Raw genomic sequence first — 15,616 nt, 5'->3', positions numbered from 1 at the left:
ATATTCATTAGTCGAGTCAGTTAAAATAACCACTGACTGGACTAGTTCACCAGTCATCCTCGCTAGTCAACGCTAGTCAATTCATTTTCTAGTCAAGTCACTTTTTGTTGTGGGCGACTGCCGAAACAGTTCTAGTCGAAGCGAAGCTACTGAGAGTAGAGTCGGTCTTCATTTTTCACCTTTGAAGATTTCGGGCCCTGAATGGGACAATAGACACGACAAGATAATTTTACAGCATAAAAACGCCAGACCACATATTCTGTCAAGAGTCATTTGGAAAGAGTGAATTTACAGGTGCTCCACATACATTGGTCCCTTACATTACTATTTGTTCTGGCTCATGGCGTCAACCGTTTCTGAAGAACCATTCCATCCTGATGAAAAAATTAAAAATTGGCTTGATGTTTGGATCGCTTCAAAACTACCAGCGTGAAATTCGTGAGGCCAGAGCTATGGCTCCCAATGGAGCATATTTTTTTAAGCATGCGATTTTCATCACATTAATGTACGCTGAAGAGGTAAGGTCGTACACCCAGGTTTTTTTTACGCGGGGGATACGTACCTCGTAAAAAAAACCGCGTAAAAAAACCGCATTAATTGGAAAATCCGCGTAAAAAAAAACCGCGTTAATTGGAAAATCCACGTAAAAAAAACCGCGTTAATTCGAAAATCCGCGTAAAAAAAACCGTGTTTATTGGAAAATCCGCGTTAATTGGAAACTCCCCGTAAATAAAAAAAGGTCACATAAAAATCCTCTTGAGAAATCGTGATGGGGTGCGGCATACGCTCTGAGGGAGCTTGAAAGGGAGAGATATGAACTGAGAGAGAAAAGTGATGTTGCTCAGGTTTACGCGCAAAAATCGCGCTTATTTCATTCCTAAATGGGATTGATGCTATGCATGAATTTCATTGTGTGTGGCTCTCGACGAGCGGACTTAAATACATGTACATGAATCTTTCTTCCCCCAGCCGTTATGTGGGGTTGGATGAAACTTCGTTGCACATGATGGTCGTACGGAGGATTTCTGCTTCGCAGTGGTGTACTCATCAACCCATTCTTGCACAAGCTATATGCTATCTCGAGATACTTCTTCTTGCACTTGCAGATTCATCAGCTAGCGACCCAGCTTGTATTTCTCCTGGAAATGCTTTCTCTGCAGCGCTAATTGCCTCTGTTCCAACTCTAACTGCTTCTGGTCTAATTCTTTTTGTTTTGTCAGGCATTTGCGTTGCAAAATCTGTCCTCCGACTTGACGTGGTCGTTCCCATCGAAACTGGCATAGGCGGTGGTGAACAACGCGGGCAAATTGAATCTGTGTTCGCTACAGATGCATCGAACCTGGCACATAGGTGCGGCACTAATATCCGTCAATAGCACTAAGTTCCGTCATATGGTCTCAGGAAGCATGAGGGACAGATTTGATATTGCTCAGTTTTTTTACGCGGTGACCGCGTTAAAAAAACCGCGTTAATTGGAAAATCCGCGTAAAAAAAACCCGCGTTAATTGGAAAATCCGCGTAAAAAAAAACCGCGTTAATTCGAAAATCCGCGTAAAAAAAAACTTGTAAAAAAACCGCGTAAAAAAACCGCGTAAAAAAAACCTGGGTGTATATTAGTATAATACTTCTTCAAATTCAAAATTCTAAAAAAGTGAAAAGTGAAACATTTATCTCAAGCGTAAAACATTTATTCAAAAAAAGTTCAATACTGACATTCAACGGGGCTGGCCTTTATGCTGTTTCGAAGAACTGCACATTCACCAGGTATAGTGGGCAGCAGGGGCGCCATAGTTCAGACCCTTGGCGGCAAGAATCGGAGCAGCATGGCCATACCCTGCTTCCGGAACAATGGTCCTGGCGTAAGTCGGTTCTACAGCGACGACCTTGGTGTATGCCGGCTGGGCAACGATTGTCTTGGCGAGTGGTGCATAGGACAGAGTTTTGGGATATCCCAAGCTCTGGCTGTAGACCAGCGGGGCAGCATGATCGTAAGAGTAAGCTGGCTCGGCAACGATGGTCCTGAGAACAGATGGCTGATGGACGGCGTAGGACTTGGTGATTGGAGCAGCATATTGGACAGCTGGTTCGGCATAGGCGGCATAAGTTTTGGCAACTGCCAGCTTTGGGGATGCATGATGGGTGACCGAGCTGTAGCTCACAGCGGGTGCCGACGAATAGTGAGCCAATGGGGCATAATGCTGATCAGATTCGAGATATCCAGCGCTGACGCAGGCCAGTGTGGTAAACATGACAAATATCTGCAGGAGAAAATAAAACATACGTTACAGTTAATATTCAATTAATTCCCGTGGTCGATTCACTCACCTTAAACGCCATTTTGATAGAGGATCGCTGTTGGAAAACACTGTTGTGATTGAAACAAACACGATTAATTGAATGATACAATTCAGTCAGGTCTACCAACTATTTATACTGAAAGCTATTCCAATCGCCCATCCTCACAGGACAAGAAAAGAAGTGAAAATGTTGCTCAACATATAAACCACATGAGCAATAGACGAATCAATAACTACAGATAAATAATACAATATAACGACTAGGTCGCGTGAATTTGATGTACCTACTTATGGATTACCCCTAGGCAAGTGCCGGCAAACATCATTTGGTGCTGATACTGGTTGTACTTATGTGTGGAAATTTAAATAGAATAGTACGATTTTTTGCTATAAACATCAAAAATGATTGACCCTTATCCAAAAATAAGGGGTGTGCTTCGACGCGATTTTATAATATGTACGTAATTTATGATAGCTTTTTACAATTTCATTTGGTAGGTAGCTACTAATTCATTGGCTCAATTCGAATCGTAAATTGCTGATTCAAAAACTATTGAAAACTAGCCAACAGTGTAGCTACACTTTTCACTCGCTCCATGCCCCAATGAACGTTTAATTATACATCATTACAGTTGACACAAAATGTAATCCAAACGTATGGACTGATGAACAATCGAGGACTCCCAATGATGTTTGCAAGCACTTCCTTGCCTGGAGACATTCGATAAGTTTGTGCCTCACCTCATTCGTTATATTGCATTATTAATTTTTAGCGAGTGATTCGCCAGTTATTTATGAGATGTTTTATATATGTTCAGCACTATTTTCACTTATTTTTTTTTATCCCTGCAAGGATGGTTGATGGTTGAGTCTCCGAAATAGTTTTTCAGTATAAATAGTTAGTGAAGCTGACCGAATTGTATCATTCAACCAATCGATCTGATTTCGACCACAACAGTAGTTCCCTAACAGCGATCTTCTATCAAAATGGCGCTTAAGGTGAGTGATTCGGCTAATGAAATGACTAGAACTGTTCTAATTCTCCCTGCAGATGTTTGCCCTTTTTACAGCACTGTCCTGCGTCAGCGCTGGATATCTCGAAGCCGATCAGCATTTCGCCCCACTAGCTCACTATTCATCAGCTCCAGCTGTGAGCTACAGCTCGGTCACCCATCATGCATCCCCAAGGCTGGCAGTTGCCAAAACTTATGCCGCCTATGCCGAACCAGCTGTCCAATATGCTGCTCCAATCACCAAGTCCTACGCCGTCCATCAGCCATCTGTTCTCAGGACCATCGTTGCCGAGCCAGCTTACTCTTACGATCATGCTGCCCCGCTGGTCTACAGCCAGAGCTTGGGATATCCCAAAACTCTGTCCTATGCACCACTCGCCAAGACAATCGTTGCCCAGCCGGCATACACCAAGGTCGTCGCTGTAGAACCGACTTACGCCAAGTCCCTCATCTCGGAGCCAGTGTATGCTAATTCTGCTCCAATTCTTGCCGCTAAAGGCCTGAGCTATGCCGCCCCGGCTCCCCACTATGCCTGGTGAATTCTACTGAACAACACTAATTTGAGTTTTTGGCTTAAAAAAACAGTTTTGAACATTTCCGTTAAATAAATTTTTACGCTTGGAATATGTTTTTTGCTTTCTTACTTTCAACACTTCTCCAGTACTCAGCATTTGTTCAACACCAATTCAATATCCTACGAGACATGATTATACTTATTCTAGTAATCCAGTTGATCGTACTTTGAACCATACTTTTGTGATCAAGCAAAGGCATGAAAATCACAAATTTTCTGACTTCAGTCTTGAGTCTATCTGCAGTAACATACTGTTTTCCTGTATCACTTTTCGCTCTCGGTCTGACGGACCGCGATGGAACCGATAGTACCTTGTCTAGCCACGGCTCTATCTTGGGAGATCTATTCGACTATTTGGAGATCCTAATGTCGGCCGCAAGGACGCTTTCGAAAATACACAAAAAACGAACTATTATCTTTAGTTAACGATACTTCAAAGACTGATTTTCATCGATCATTTCGTTTAGTTTATTTCCCTTTTAACTTGATTGAAGTTTCCGTATACTTGGGATTTGTCAAGCATTTGCGTATCACTTTATAGGATCGATTAATTCGACGAACAATTTACCATATAAGTTTTTATGATGGAATGTTACCTCGCTAAATACTTGAACCCTTCGATTTTCGCAACCTTTTAATCAAAAAAAACCTTTAAATGATGATACAATGAGTGGTCTTATACAAAACGGACACTGCAAATAAAATAAGTAAAAAAAACTTTTTAAGGAAAACGGTTTCATTGTGATTAAAATAATAATGTACTAAAAGCTAGAAAATAATTAGGCAGTTAGCAGTTAGCCGTTAGCAGTTAAACATACAAACATACAAACATACAAACATACAAACATACAAACATACAAACATACAAACATACAAACATACAAACATACAAACATACAAACATACAAACATACAAACATACAAACATACAAACATACAAACATACAAACATACAAACATACAAACATACAAACATACAAACATACAAACATACAAACATACAAACATACAAACATACAAACATACAAACATACAAACATACAAACATACAAACATACAAACATACAAACATACAAACATACAAACATACAAACATACAAACATACAAACATACAAACATACAAACATACAAACATACAAACATACAAACATACAAACATACAAACATACAAACATACAAACATACAAACATACAAACATACAAACATACAAACATACAAACATACAAACATACAAACATACAAACATACAAACATACAAACATACAAACATACAAACATCTCTTCTCTCTTCTCCAATGGCACTAACGTTCCTAGAGGAACTTCGCCGTCTCAACGTAGTATTACTTGCGTCATTTTTATTAGTACTTAGTTGAGATTTCTATGCCAAATAACACGCCTTGAATGCATTTTGAGTGGCAAGCTCTGGAATACGCGTGATCACAGTGCAAGTCGGAGGAAATTTCTTTGACGAAAAATTCCCCCGACCAGAACGGGAATCGAACCCGAACACCCAGCATGTTAGTTATGACGCTAACCACTCGACCAACGGAGCACACATACAAACATACAACAGATTATGAAACCGTTTAAAAACGCGCCCTTGCACACATGGAAACTCATTGCATTGTTGACACCAATACGTTACCGCTATATCGTTATAAAAAAAATCATCTTCGTCTCACATGACAGATGGCAAGCAAAATTCAACTGGTATTATAGAAATCAGACAGACTGTATGTAGAATCATCTTACGCTCTGCCTTATCTGTTAATTTCCAAAACACCTTACACACATTATAAACGATTGTTTGTTAATCGATTCTCCTTAACAGAGCTGCATTGAATATAATATAGTATCGTAGAGTCCCAAATAACCCGAATAACTGGGGAAACTCGATGACAAGAAAAGAAATAACTCAGTACCAAAACTATGTTTTATTAATTGTCGCTATTGTTACCATAGATAAACTGTCAACACGCTGTTATTGTTTACAATTGTTAAGATGAAGAAAGTATTCAAAAAAGCAATAAATAGTAAAATAGTGAAAGATTTGGATAGATATTAAAATAGTGGAATTAGAACATATTTATGATTAGAAAGAAGGTGAGATTGGAATGAGATCAGTAGAAGTAAGTGAGGACGTAGAATTCATATTTTCAATTACAGAAATTGCTCGAACATAAGGGGCTGAAAGGCAAAGATAAAGGATAAAAAGGAGTTTGAAGAGAAAAACTATTCATGTGAGTTTATAAAATAATTGATCAAACAAAATTATTGATAATTGTACATTTTAGTTCTGAGACGTTTCAATAAACATACGAGCTGCAAAAAAGTAATTTCATACTCCTAAAAATCGCGCCAAAATTCAATAAAAAAAATTAAGTCATTAAAATGGGAAGGGATGTAGAAACGATACTCTAACGTAAAGTGAAATTATCAACTGTTATTTCGACGAAATTGTTCAACTTTTTCCTTAATGAGACTCATGATCCGGTACACGCCTCTTCTGGCCGCGGTTTTTTGTTCTACGATCTCGCACATTTTTCATCTCACTGATATTTTCGATTATTTTTCCCTTCATCTTCAATTTCCGCAGACATTAGACGGTTAGAGGCATTTTGTAGAATTCTAAATGAAATTCTTCCAATTTATAGTCAAAGATTTGGAGCACAAAAACATCGACTCATTGCCACAACTGCAGATGTTTTTCCGAACCATATTTTTCCGCGAACTTTACAAATTGCAATTTGAGAAGAACCTTGCCCCGTGCGGAATCTTCATAACGTTTTTGTTTTGAGTTTTCGTCAAAACCGACCCTTATATATGTTTCATTACCGATTAAGAGACATCCTTGAGGTTTTGTCAGTACCTGGTAGCACAGTTTACGGACCCGGCTTCTGGTAAGGTTTATTGTTCTGTTTGAGGGTACTTGCTGGAAGACGGATTCACCAATCAGTACAGCGATCCGCATCCAATTTTTATTGGCAAATCGTAATCTGGGTTGTTAAGAATGTTCTTGATGGTTTTTTAGTTGTTTTGAACAATTAAATCTGGAAAATGCCGAAGGGAAAAGTCCTCACGGAGTAAGAAAAGAGACGAATCTATGCATTTCACCAAGAAAATGTTGGTATCAGAGAAATTTCTCGTAGGATTGGACGATCCAATCAAGTAGTGCTCAATTATTATACGGTAAGAAGAAGAGAGCTACACGTAAATCGAAGCTCTCTGACCGGGATAAGCGGAAAATAGCTAGAACAAGTTCGAATACCTCACAATCGCATGTACAAAGAAAGCAATATTTTAACTATTTAACTGCTCGAGTGACAATTCATCAAATTTTGGTAAAAAATCCTCACATCAAGAGTGCTTAAAAGGATAAAACTTTTCATCTTACACCATCTCACCTCGGATGACGTCTGAGTTTTGCCAAAGCTCACATGAACCGACAGTGGAACATGGGTATGTTGTGACAAAAAATGTTTCCAAAAAAATACATTTTGCTATATACCATAACGAAGAGTTCTTCAATGTATAGGTTATTTTCACTGACAAAAACAAGTTCAATTTGGATGGTCCTGATGGTTTCAACGGGTACTGGTGTGATTTACGGAAGAAGGAACAGTATTTTTCAACAAGGAATTTTAGTGGAGGCTCGTGCATGGTTTGGGCTGGATTCTGCGCAACCGGAAAGCTCAAATTAGCTTTCACATCATTCAAGGATTACAGACATGTTCTGAAATCCTCTCTCCTACCGTTTTTGCGTGGATATCGTCACAACAAATTCACATTCCAGCAAAACAATGCTTCTATTCATACTAGCAAGTAAACAATGGATTAAGGACCAAAAACCTATTTTTTTGGACTGACCGGCTCGCTCTTCAGACTTGAATCTCGTTGAAAATCTTAGGGGGGGATCCTTGTACGCAGAATCTACACTGAGGGAAAACGGTACACCACGATTGAAGAACTCAAGGACGCAATTTCGGAAAAATGGAAAAATATCGAGAAATCCGTTCAGCAGAGTTTGGTAAATAGTATTCCAACACGAATTTTCAAGATTATTATTCGAAATGGCAAGGTTACCAATTATTGACATGTAAATCAGCCTATCGTATTGAATTTTTCATTGATAATACTTATGAATTTTAAAGTGGTCTTATAGGAACTGGGCAGTTAAAGTCATCATATTTAAACACAATAAATAAACAAACTACTTTTTTGAACGGAATTCACGTTAAATATACAGTAGAACCTCGATCATCCGCGAGCGGTTGATCCGCGGTGCGGATTATCCACGAAAGTGAGTTCCCTAGTGAATCTATAAACCTTCTCGAAATTTGTCAGTGAGTGGTAGAGTCTTGCTTTTTTGTTTTGGTCATGGCTTTCACATTATCTGATCACTGATGTACACGACCTTACAGATTGATAGTTCAATAATTTCTGTATTGATAGTTTTAATGTAAAATATATATTTTTCGTGTTTGTATCTCATTTTTAGTCTTATATTGCATTATCCGCGATTTTCGTTATACGCGATGGCCAGGCTCAACTAGTTCGCGGATAATCGGGGTTCTACTGTGCTTTATTCTAAGCAGTCTACAATGTATGAATGTATCTTGTTGAAATTCTAACTGTTTGTGTTGCAACGAATTAGAATCAGGGTGGTCTTATAGAAATTGGACAGAGTATACACGATCATTTTTTGTGGTACTTCTCTTCAGTATTTAGTTTGACAACTTTGAACTTGCGTTCAAATAATATCAAGTAATGACTTTCATTCGAATTTCGAGAATTCAAAACTGTCCTTGGACCGACTAACCTGATGGAGAGTAAACTGCCTCACACATATGAATTTTGACACCAGATATCGTAAAGTACCTTAGAAAACTCGAATAACAGTGTCCCTACCCTAGTACTGTAATAATGGAGCAAGATCATAAAGCGGCCCTTACACGATTATTAGCATTATTAGCATTAGCAGTAATGACAATACTGGCAAGAATACGGTAAAGTACGGTGTCGACATCTACGAAAGTATTAAATGGTAATGAATCAAGCAACATCTTACACACATTATAACACAAGCAGATTACTATGATAAAATATAGTTTTAAATTGTTAATAGGATGGGGATGTTTATTTGATACAATAAATTTAATTTTCTTTGATAATTTTCATTTCGAAAATGTGTTGATTTCTCTTACGACTATGAAGGCTAGAGTTGCTACATTCCTCCAAGCGACAAAAATAATCGTGTAGGGTTGAAGAATAATGTTAATGCGGAACGGAGTGATTCTTGCTACTAAATATTGTCATTACTGATAATGTCAATACTACTGATCGTGTAAGGGCCGCTGTAATAGCTTATGTTCGCTTCATTACCATTAAACATCATGCTTGTACACCATTTGTATCAGATTTTCATAGCTAAACCATTAAATTAACGCATTTTGATGAACTCTATTCTGATCATGAGTTGTCCAATTCAATAATGTTGTTTTGTCCACATGATTTCTATGGCAACCGCTTGGCGCGCTGCAGTTTGTTTATTGTGTCCTTCGCTCATAGCATAAATAAAGTTTCTCTGTGTTGAGTGTGTTGAGGGTAACACTTTGAAAATGCCCAATAAAAGGCAATATTCTGAAAAAAAACTTAATTATGAATGGATCAATATGATGACAGTAAACTCAAGCAATGATAAATGTCACATCTACTTGAGAATTCGAATGTTTTCATTCAAAAATGGTGATCTCTAAAACCGGACAAACCATGATCATTTTTTGGACAAACCATAATCAGAGGTGGTCAAACTATGATTATAATTCCTCTTTGAGGAAAATCGTTAAAAACATAAAAATTTGGTAGTATTAGCAACTACATACTTAGGGCTTTTGAACGAACCCAAACTCGTATCGATTATATGTGATTTTCATGAAGAAAAATCGATTTGCATTTACTAGTTGCGTAAAAACACCCAAATCGGACAAACCTAGATCATTTACCCTATCTGGTGGTAATTTTATTTTTAATAATGAATTTCAGTAGGGATTTCAGAAAAACTATAGAAAATTGATTAGGTAAGATGCAGTGCTACGTGTTTCATGCATTCAAGTAACAGTAAGAAATAACTTTCATTCAAAATTTATGAATATAAAACTGCCCTAGGGCCCACTAAGCTGATAGAGTGTAAATTTCCTCATAAACATAGATTTTAACACAAGATGTCGCACAATATCCTAGACACCATGAATGAGAGTGTCCCTGCCCTATTACATAAATGATGGAGCGAGATAAGAAAATCCGGATTAGCATCTTTATTGCCCGTCATATCAATTTTGTCAACTTAACACGTTCGTTGTTATTGTCATTCTGATGAAGTAATGTCATTATTATTTACTGTGTAAGGGACCCTTTAAGACGTCAACTAAAAAGTGGTTGGCTGAAATTTGCTGAAAAATCTGCTTTTTTGTTTTGTTTGCATTTCTGCATTTTTCACGGTGCTTGAATTTTTATGCTAAATAGGTTTGGGTTAGCAATTCATTGCGAAAACCAAAATAGAAGTAGACAGAATGGTGAAACGGCAACGACTTTGAACATAAAACTTAAACGATTCCATGTTCCAATCATTGAATACTTTGGCGATAACGCTTCAAGATTTTTGAAATCGGTTTGCGGGGAAATGTCCGCAATAGATCTCTTCATAAGCTGACGTAATATGAAGAAATTCCGAGCATTGGCCAAGAGCTAAGTCCAAAAAAACAAAATGGGGTACCGAATTTGTACCAGTTCCTCTATACTTCTCATTATAAGGAAAGAACATACTAAAAAACAGAAGAACTGTTAAGCTCTATGATCACTTTCGTAATCTGTTCACTTTTATCTCACGGAGGGCCATCCCATGGCTTCCAGAAATCCGATTCAGGTGAAAATTCACAATTAATTTCAATGGGCCATTCAGAAGCTGTTCAGAAGCTTCACGAAGCTTAAGCAACACTTTCATAAATGAATTCATATTATGGTTTTGTTAGATTCCCCAGGAGATCACCGCACGATCCAAAAAAAATAAAACCAGTGCAGAGGTTGCCTGTTATAGAGAATTCCTTCCTCCGGAAGACTTTTAGAGCTTAAAAAGACAAATATTTTGCGATGCAGAACTTGTCAATATCTCAACTCCACTCAAAGTTATTGATATTTCTTCCAAAAAAATACGCTCTCTTCATTCGCTTGTCATTCTTTTTGGGGCAAACATAGAACAATGTTCGTTGACGGCATTTGAAAGAGCATACCTGTCTCTACTTAATGTGGGATATCCAAACTATGTTATTTTTTGTATCTGTGTAAACTAAAATTGAAATCATGAGTTTTTGGGTAAAAAAGCATCAATAACTTTAAGTAGGATTAAGATATTGACAAGCTCTGCATAGCGAAATGTTGGTATTGATAAGCTCAAGTTATGCATCACAAAATGTTTGTCTTAGTGAGCTCTAAAAGTCTTATGAAGACAGTTTGCATGTAAAAGTTGCAATAGAAAAGTTAGAGCAGAAACCCCGTTTTTTTTATGGTGACCCTAACGCAACTTAGGAAAAAAGCACTATATCTGTTATTCCAAGAGATAGAAAAAAACAAATTTGTTTAAAATAAATGAGGCTAATACATTGTCGAACCGTATTTACCTCTATCTATAAAGATAAAAAAGTTAGATTTTTTATTTCATCGAAAATTTTGGTAACCCTATTTTAGACAACATCAAAATGAGCGCTTTGTCATATGAAACAACTTTGTTGAAGATAGTTTTTGTCTAGAGATTCACTGTCTAGCTCTAAATGCTTATTTCCACTTGAATGCATCTCCTGGACCTGGACCAAACTTTTGAATTGATAAGTGCTCTAAAAATATAAAAACATTCGGAAAGTACATAAATAAGCTTAATAAATCATATTTTCAATGGAATGCAGCGAGAGTTGGAAGATTATTCTTTTATTTATTTATTTTATTTATTTATTTCATTGGAAAATACATTTTCAGAATAAAAAAAAAGGGGGGGTTATATGATATAACCGCAAGGTTTACGTGGGACTACCTTAGCTTAGCAATCATTTGTTTGTATTGATTAAATTTTTGATTGAGTGAAACAATTTCCGAATTTAATTGAATTCAATATCTTTACTTTTTATGTAAAGAGATTGAAAAAATGCCATGTAATGTCATGCATGCATTGTGATAGATTATGTTCTTCGTTCCAAGTAAATTGAATGACAGTCCTTTTACGTTTGGTTTGATGCCTAGGACAAAATATGTGAACGGAAGAATTTTCAAACGATTATTTTATTTTACATTTCACTCTGAAGGTTGCATCTCTCAAGTGTACGTACTTCTTCGAACAGCGAATTTACATGAATTGATGAACTTCTGGCACTCAGTTTCGATTTTGACATGTACGTCGAACGCATATTGTTTGATCGATAGGCGTTATCGCAGCAACTGGTTATCAATATTTTGCCTAATCATCGAATGGTATGTGTAGAAATTCAGTGAACAGCACATATGAATTTTGCTTGCTTTAAACTTGAAAGTTCATTCGCCTCTAATGTCTGCACGATTTTCCTAGGTTCCCAAGTTTAGAAGACAGTGTAAAGGAAACATATTTTAGTCTGCACAAAGATAAGCGAGTACCAAAGTACGTATATTGGGTAAACACATTTCAATCGGAACAAAAATACCCCCGACTTGCATGAATTGGCAATGCCAATTTCCTCACGCTTCATGAATTTGAAGTCTGTGTTAGGATAACACATTTCAGTTGGAAGAAAAATGCCTTCAACTTACGTTATTTGCAATGCCAATTTCCCCACGCTCCTTGGATTTAGAGTCTGTGTTAGGGAAACACATTCCGGTCGGAACAGAAATACCCCTGAACTGCATGAATTTGCAATGCCAACTCCCCCTCACACCTTGATTCTGAAGTCTGTGTTGGGGAAACACATTTCAGTCGGAACAAAAATACCCCCGACTTTCATGTATTTGCAATGCCGATTTCCCCAAGGCTGCTTGGTTATTATGGCTGTGTTGGGGAAGCCGTAAATCGGGCCAATCAAAACGAGGCAGCTAGGTCGTTTAGATAACGCTTAATATTTTACAGTTATTCAATTCTTTATCTAATGAAAAATAGCATTTTATTAATTACGATAGACGCGTAGAAAAATTTCCTATCAATTGATGCAAACATCTTTCCGATCCGGTAAAGAATGTTCGAGTTATAAGCATTCGGAATCTTTCATTTTTTCCTGCAAGTTCTGTGTTTAGGTTTTCATTTTACCCCCCCCCCCCCCCCCCCATATACTCCGGTTAGACGTAGTCCCACGTCAAAATCTTCGAAAGCTAATTGACGCTGATAAATGTGGCCAACAGCCGCAATAAACCTTCGCTGGTAAGTCATTGCTCGGAATCAATAATGTGAAGAAGCTCAGACAAAAGTTTTGACATAACAGCGTCTGATTAAAGCACTTAATGTTCTCCGTGTCTTTGTTTACATAACATTGTCACTGAATTTAGCAATATACAATTACACCTCTATCCATTTCATCGTTTCATCAAATTACTAACAGACACATCAAATCCATTCAAATCTATCTTTGAACTACGCGAACCAATAGGATAAACACTATTTACCAAGATGTTCGATGTAATCAGTGTAAAACAAAGTTTCTGTAAAAGGTACAAAAAATCCTTCACCCATTACGGGCTATGAATTCGAAAAACAAATCGTAATCAGGCCATTAAATCTTATCTAATTTCATTCAAGACCACAAACGAACACGAACCGATGTAGAAAGCTGCGCCCGCGCCACTAAAATCATTCGATCAGCCAACCAAAAATCCCTTCCTCTAGCGGAGATTACTCATCACCCCCAACGGTCAATCCCTTCCGGATTCAGAACTGAGCGCACACACAAAAAAAATGCCACCAATTCGCCACCGCTGTCGTGTTTCGTCGCCGGAGAACGCATCGGTTTGCGAATTATTGCGCCTGCTTTACGAGATTGTTTATACGACTTCCACTAGCGGCAGAAGGTCATTCTCTTTTCTTTTGAGGATCGCCCCGATGGGTACCTTTCGAGCGCATGGACCGGCTGTTTCATATAAATATTAAACCCACCAACTTGAACCGTATCATTCCTCCGGTGAGCTTTAATTTGATCAAATCGTCCGCTTCCAAAACCGTCCCCATAATGGCGTTTAAGGTGAGACCTTCTATCGTGATCGTGAACTATGTGATTTGGGATTTTTTTATAGGAATTTTTATTGCGTGTGAAAATCGTGAAGTTTGTTAACAGTGTGCTGTTTTATCCCTCCCTCGTTTAGATGGTTGCCCTGTTTGCCTCTCTGGCCTATGCCAGCGCTGGATATATCGAGGCCGATAATCATCACGCACCGCTGGCCCACTACTCATCTGCACCTGCCGTAAGCTATAGCACATTCACACGTGGACTACCATCACCCAAGGTGGAAGTGGCCAAGACAGTGTCATATGCTGAACCATCTGTGCACTATGCTGCTGCCCCTCTGACCAAATCCTACGCCGTCCATGAGCCATCACTGCTCAAAACCTCCATCGTTGCTCAGCCAGCGTATACCAAGACCATTGTCCAGCAGCCAACCTATGCCAAAACTGTCATCCCAGAGCCAGTCTATGCTCATGCTGCTCCAGTGGTCGCCCACCACCAACCGCTCAGCTACTCGGCTCCAGTTGCGTACAGCGCACCAATCGTGAAGAATGTTGAGTACGCGAAAACCTTCGTGTCACAGCCAGCTTACACTCACAGCGTTGTAGCCGAGCCAACCTATGCCAAAACCATCCTTTCAGAGCCAGTCTATCACAAGACCGTCGTGCAGCAGCCTGCTCTCGCCAAGACCTTTGTCTCGGAGCCTGTGTACACTCACGCTGCCCCAGTGGTTGCCACCAAGACCCTGAGTTACTCCCCAGCCCATGTTAGTTATGACGGCAGCAGTGCTCACCATGCCTGGTAAATTAAACCATTGTAGGATGGATAGAACTGACCGTATAAAAATAGATGATGATATGAATGAGGAATGTGTTCAACGAAGTTTGTTAAATATATGTATTCCATAAAATTTGCATGTTATACTTCAATGTTCAAAGATGACACTCCTATGCGAACAAAATACTCCTATTACATGTGAAACAATTCCATACCAAATCGACCAACCGCAGCTCTGGCTTTCTCCGATTTTTTGACGTAGAACTACGTCTTTCAGGAAGTGTTCCAAATTAGAAAACGGGTCACGTTTTTATGAAATAAAGTTAACGTTAATAACGTTTTTCATTCTTATGATTTGCATACCAATCGAATCGGAAATTCTCTAGGATTTGTTTGATATGCTATACATCAAAATTCGCTAATCTCTAAACGGTTTATATTCATGAAAATTGGAAGAACTTCCTTATTTCCCATACATTTGTTCTGCCAATTTGTGTGCTAACCCTACCCGTATTTGGAATGCTTATAACTCGAACATTTCTTAACAGATCGGAAAGATGTGTGCATCAATTGATAGGAAATATTTCTACGCATCTATCACAATTAATAAAATATTATTTTTCATGACATTAACAATCGAATAACTGTAAAATGCCAAGCGTTTTCTGAACGCCCTAACTGCCAAGTTTTGATTGGCCCTTTTGACGGTTTCCCCAACACAGACTTCAAA

At 38.3% G+C, this 15,616-nt stretch overlaps 3 protein-coding genes across 3 annotated transcripts; 2 read left to right on the top strand and 1 right to left on the bottom strand.

Annotated features, from left to right (window-relative positions):
- Positions 1-1,592: 1,592 nt before the first annotated feature.
- Positions 1,593-2,384, bottom strand: LOC129764158 (cuticle protein-like). The gene is made up of 2 exons (XM_055762985.1): positions 2,326-2,384; positions 1,593-2,258 (listed from the first exon to the last, which is right to left on the bottom strand). The coding sequence occupies exons 1-2, from the start codon at positions 2,335-2,337 to the stop codon at positions 1,758-1,760; spliced, it is 513 nt and encodes a 170-aa protein (XP_055618960.1). The 5' UTR covers positions 2,338-2,384; the 3' UTR covers positions 1,593-1,757.
- An 848-nt stretch (positions 2,385-3,232) lies between these two features.
- Positions 3,233-3,849, top strand: LOC129765773 (cuticle protein-like). Its single transcript, XM_055766202.1, has 2 exons — positions 3,233-3,296; positions 3,349-3,849. Exons 1-2 carry the CDS (start codon positions 3,285-3,287, stop codon positions 3,847-3,849), a joined length of 513 nt encoding a protein of 170 aa, XP_055622177.1. The 5' UTR covers positions 3,233-3,284.
- Positions 3,850-14,006: 10,157 nt separating this feature from the next.
- Positions 14,007-14,987, top strand: LOC129770522 (cuticle protein LPCP-23-like). Its single transcript, XM_055773418.1, has 2 exons — positions 14,007-14,127; positions 14,249-14,987. Exons 1-2 carry the CDS (start codon positions 14,008-14,010, stop codon positions 14,912-14,914), a joined length of 786 nt encoding a protein of 261 aa, XP_055629393.1. The 5' UTR covers position 14,007; the 3' UTR covers positions 14,915-14,987.
- Positions 14,988-15,616: the final 629 nt, after the last annotated feature.

The sequence above is a fragment of the Toxorhynchites rutilus genome, chromosome 2 (assembly GCF_029784135.1).
Source record: "Toxorhynchites rutilus septentrionalis strain SRP chromosome 2, ASM2978413v1, whole genome shotgun sequence".
In the NCBI taxonomy this organism is placed as follows: domain Eukaryota; kingdom Metazoa; phylum Arthropoda; class Insecta; order Diptera; family Culicidae; genus Toxorhynchites; species Toxorhynchites rutilus.
This window is presented reverse-complemented; position numbering and strand designations above follow the sequence as displayed.

What these genes read in the sequence shown, in the direction of transcription:
- LOC129770522 (XM_055773418.1), top strand. Translation starts at nt 14,008, where the DNA reads ATGGACCGGCTGTTTCATATAAATATTAAACCCACCAACTTGAACCGT. An exon ending in TCCCCATAATGGCGTTTAAG is followed by an intron (nt 14,128 to 14,248) that starts GTGAGACCTTCT and finishes TCCCTCGTTTAG; the next exon opens with ATGGTTGCCCTGTTTGCCTC.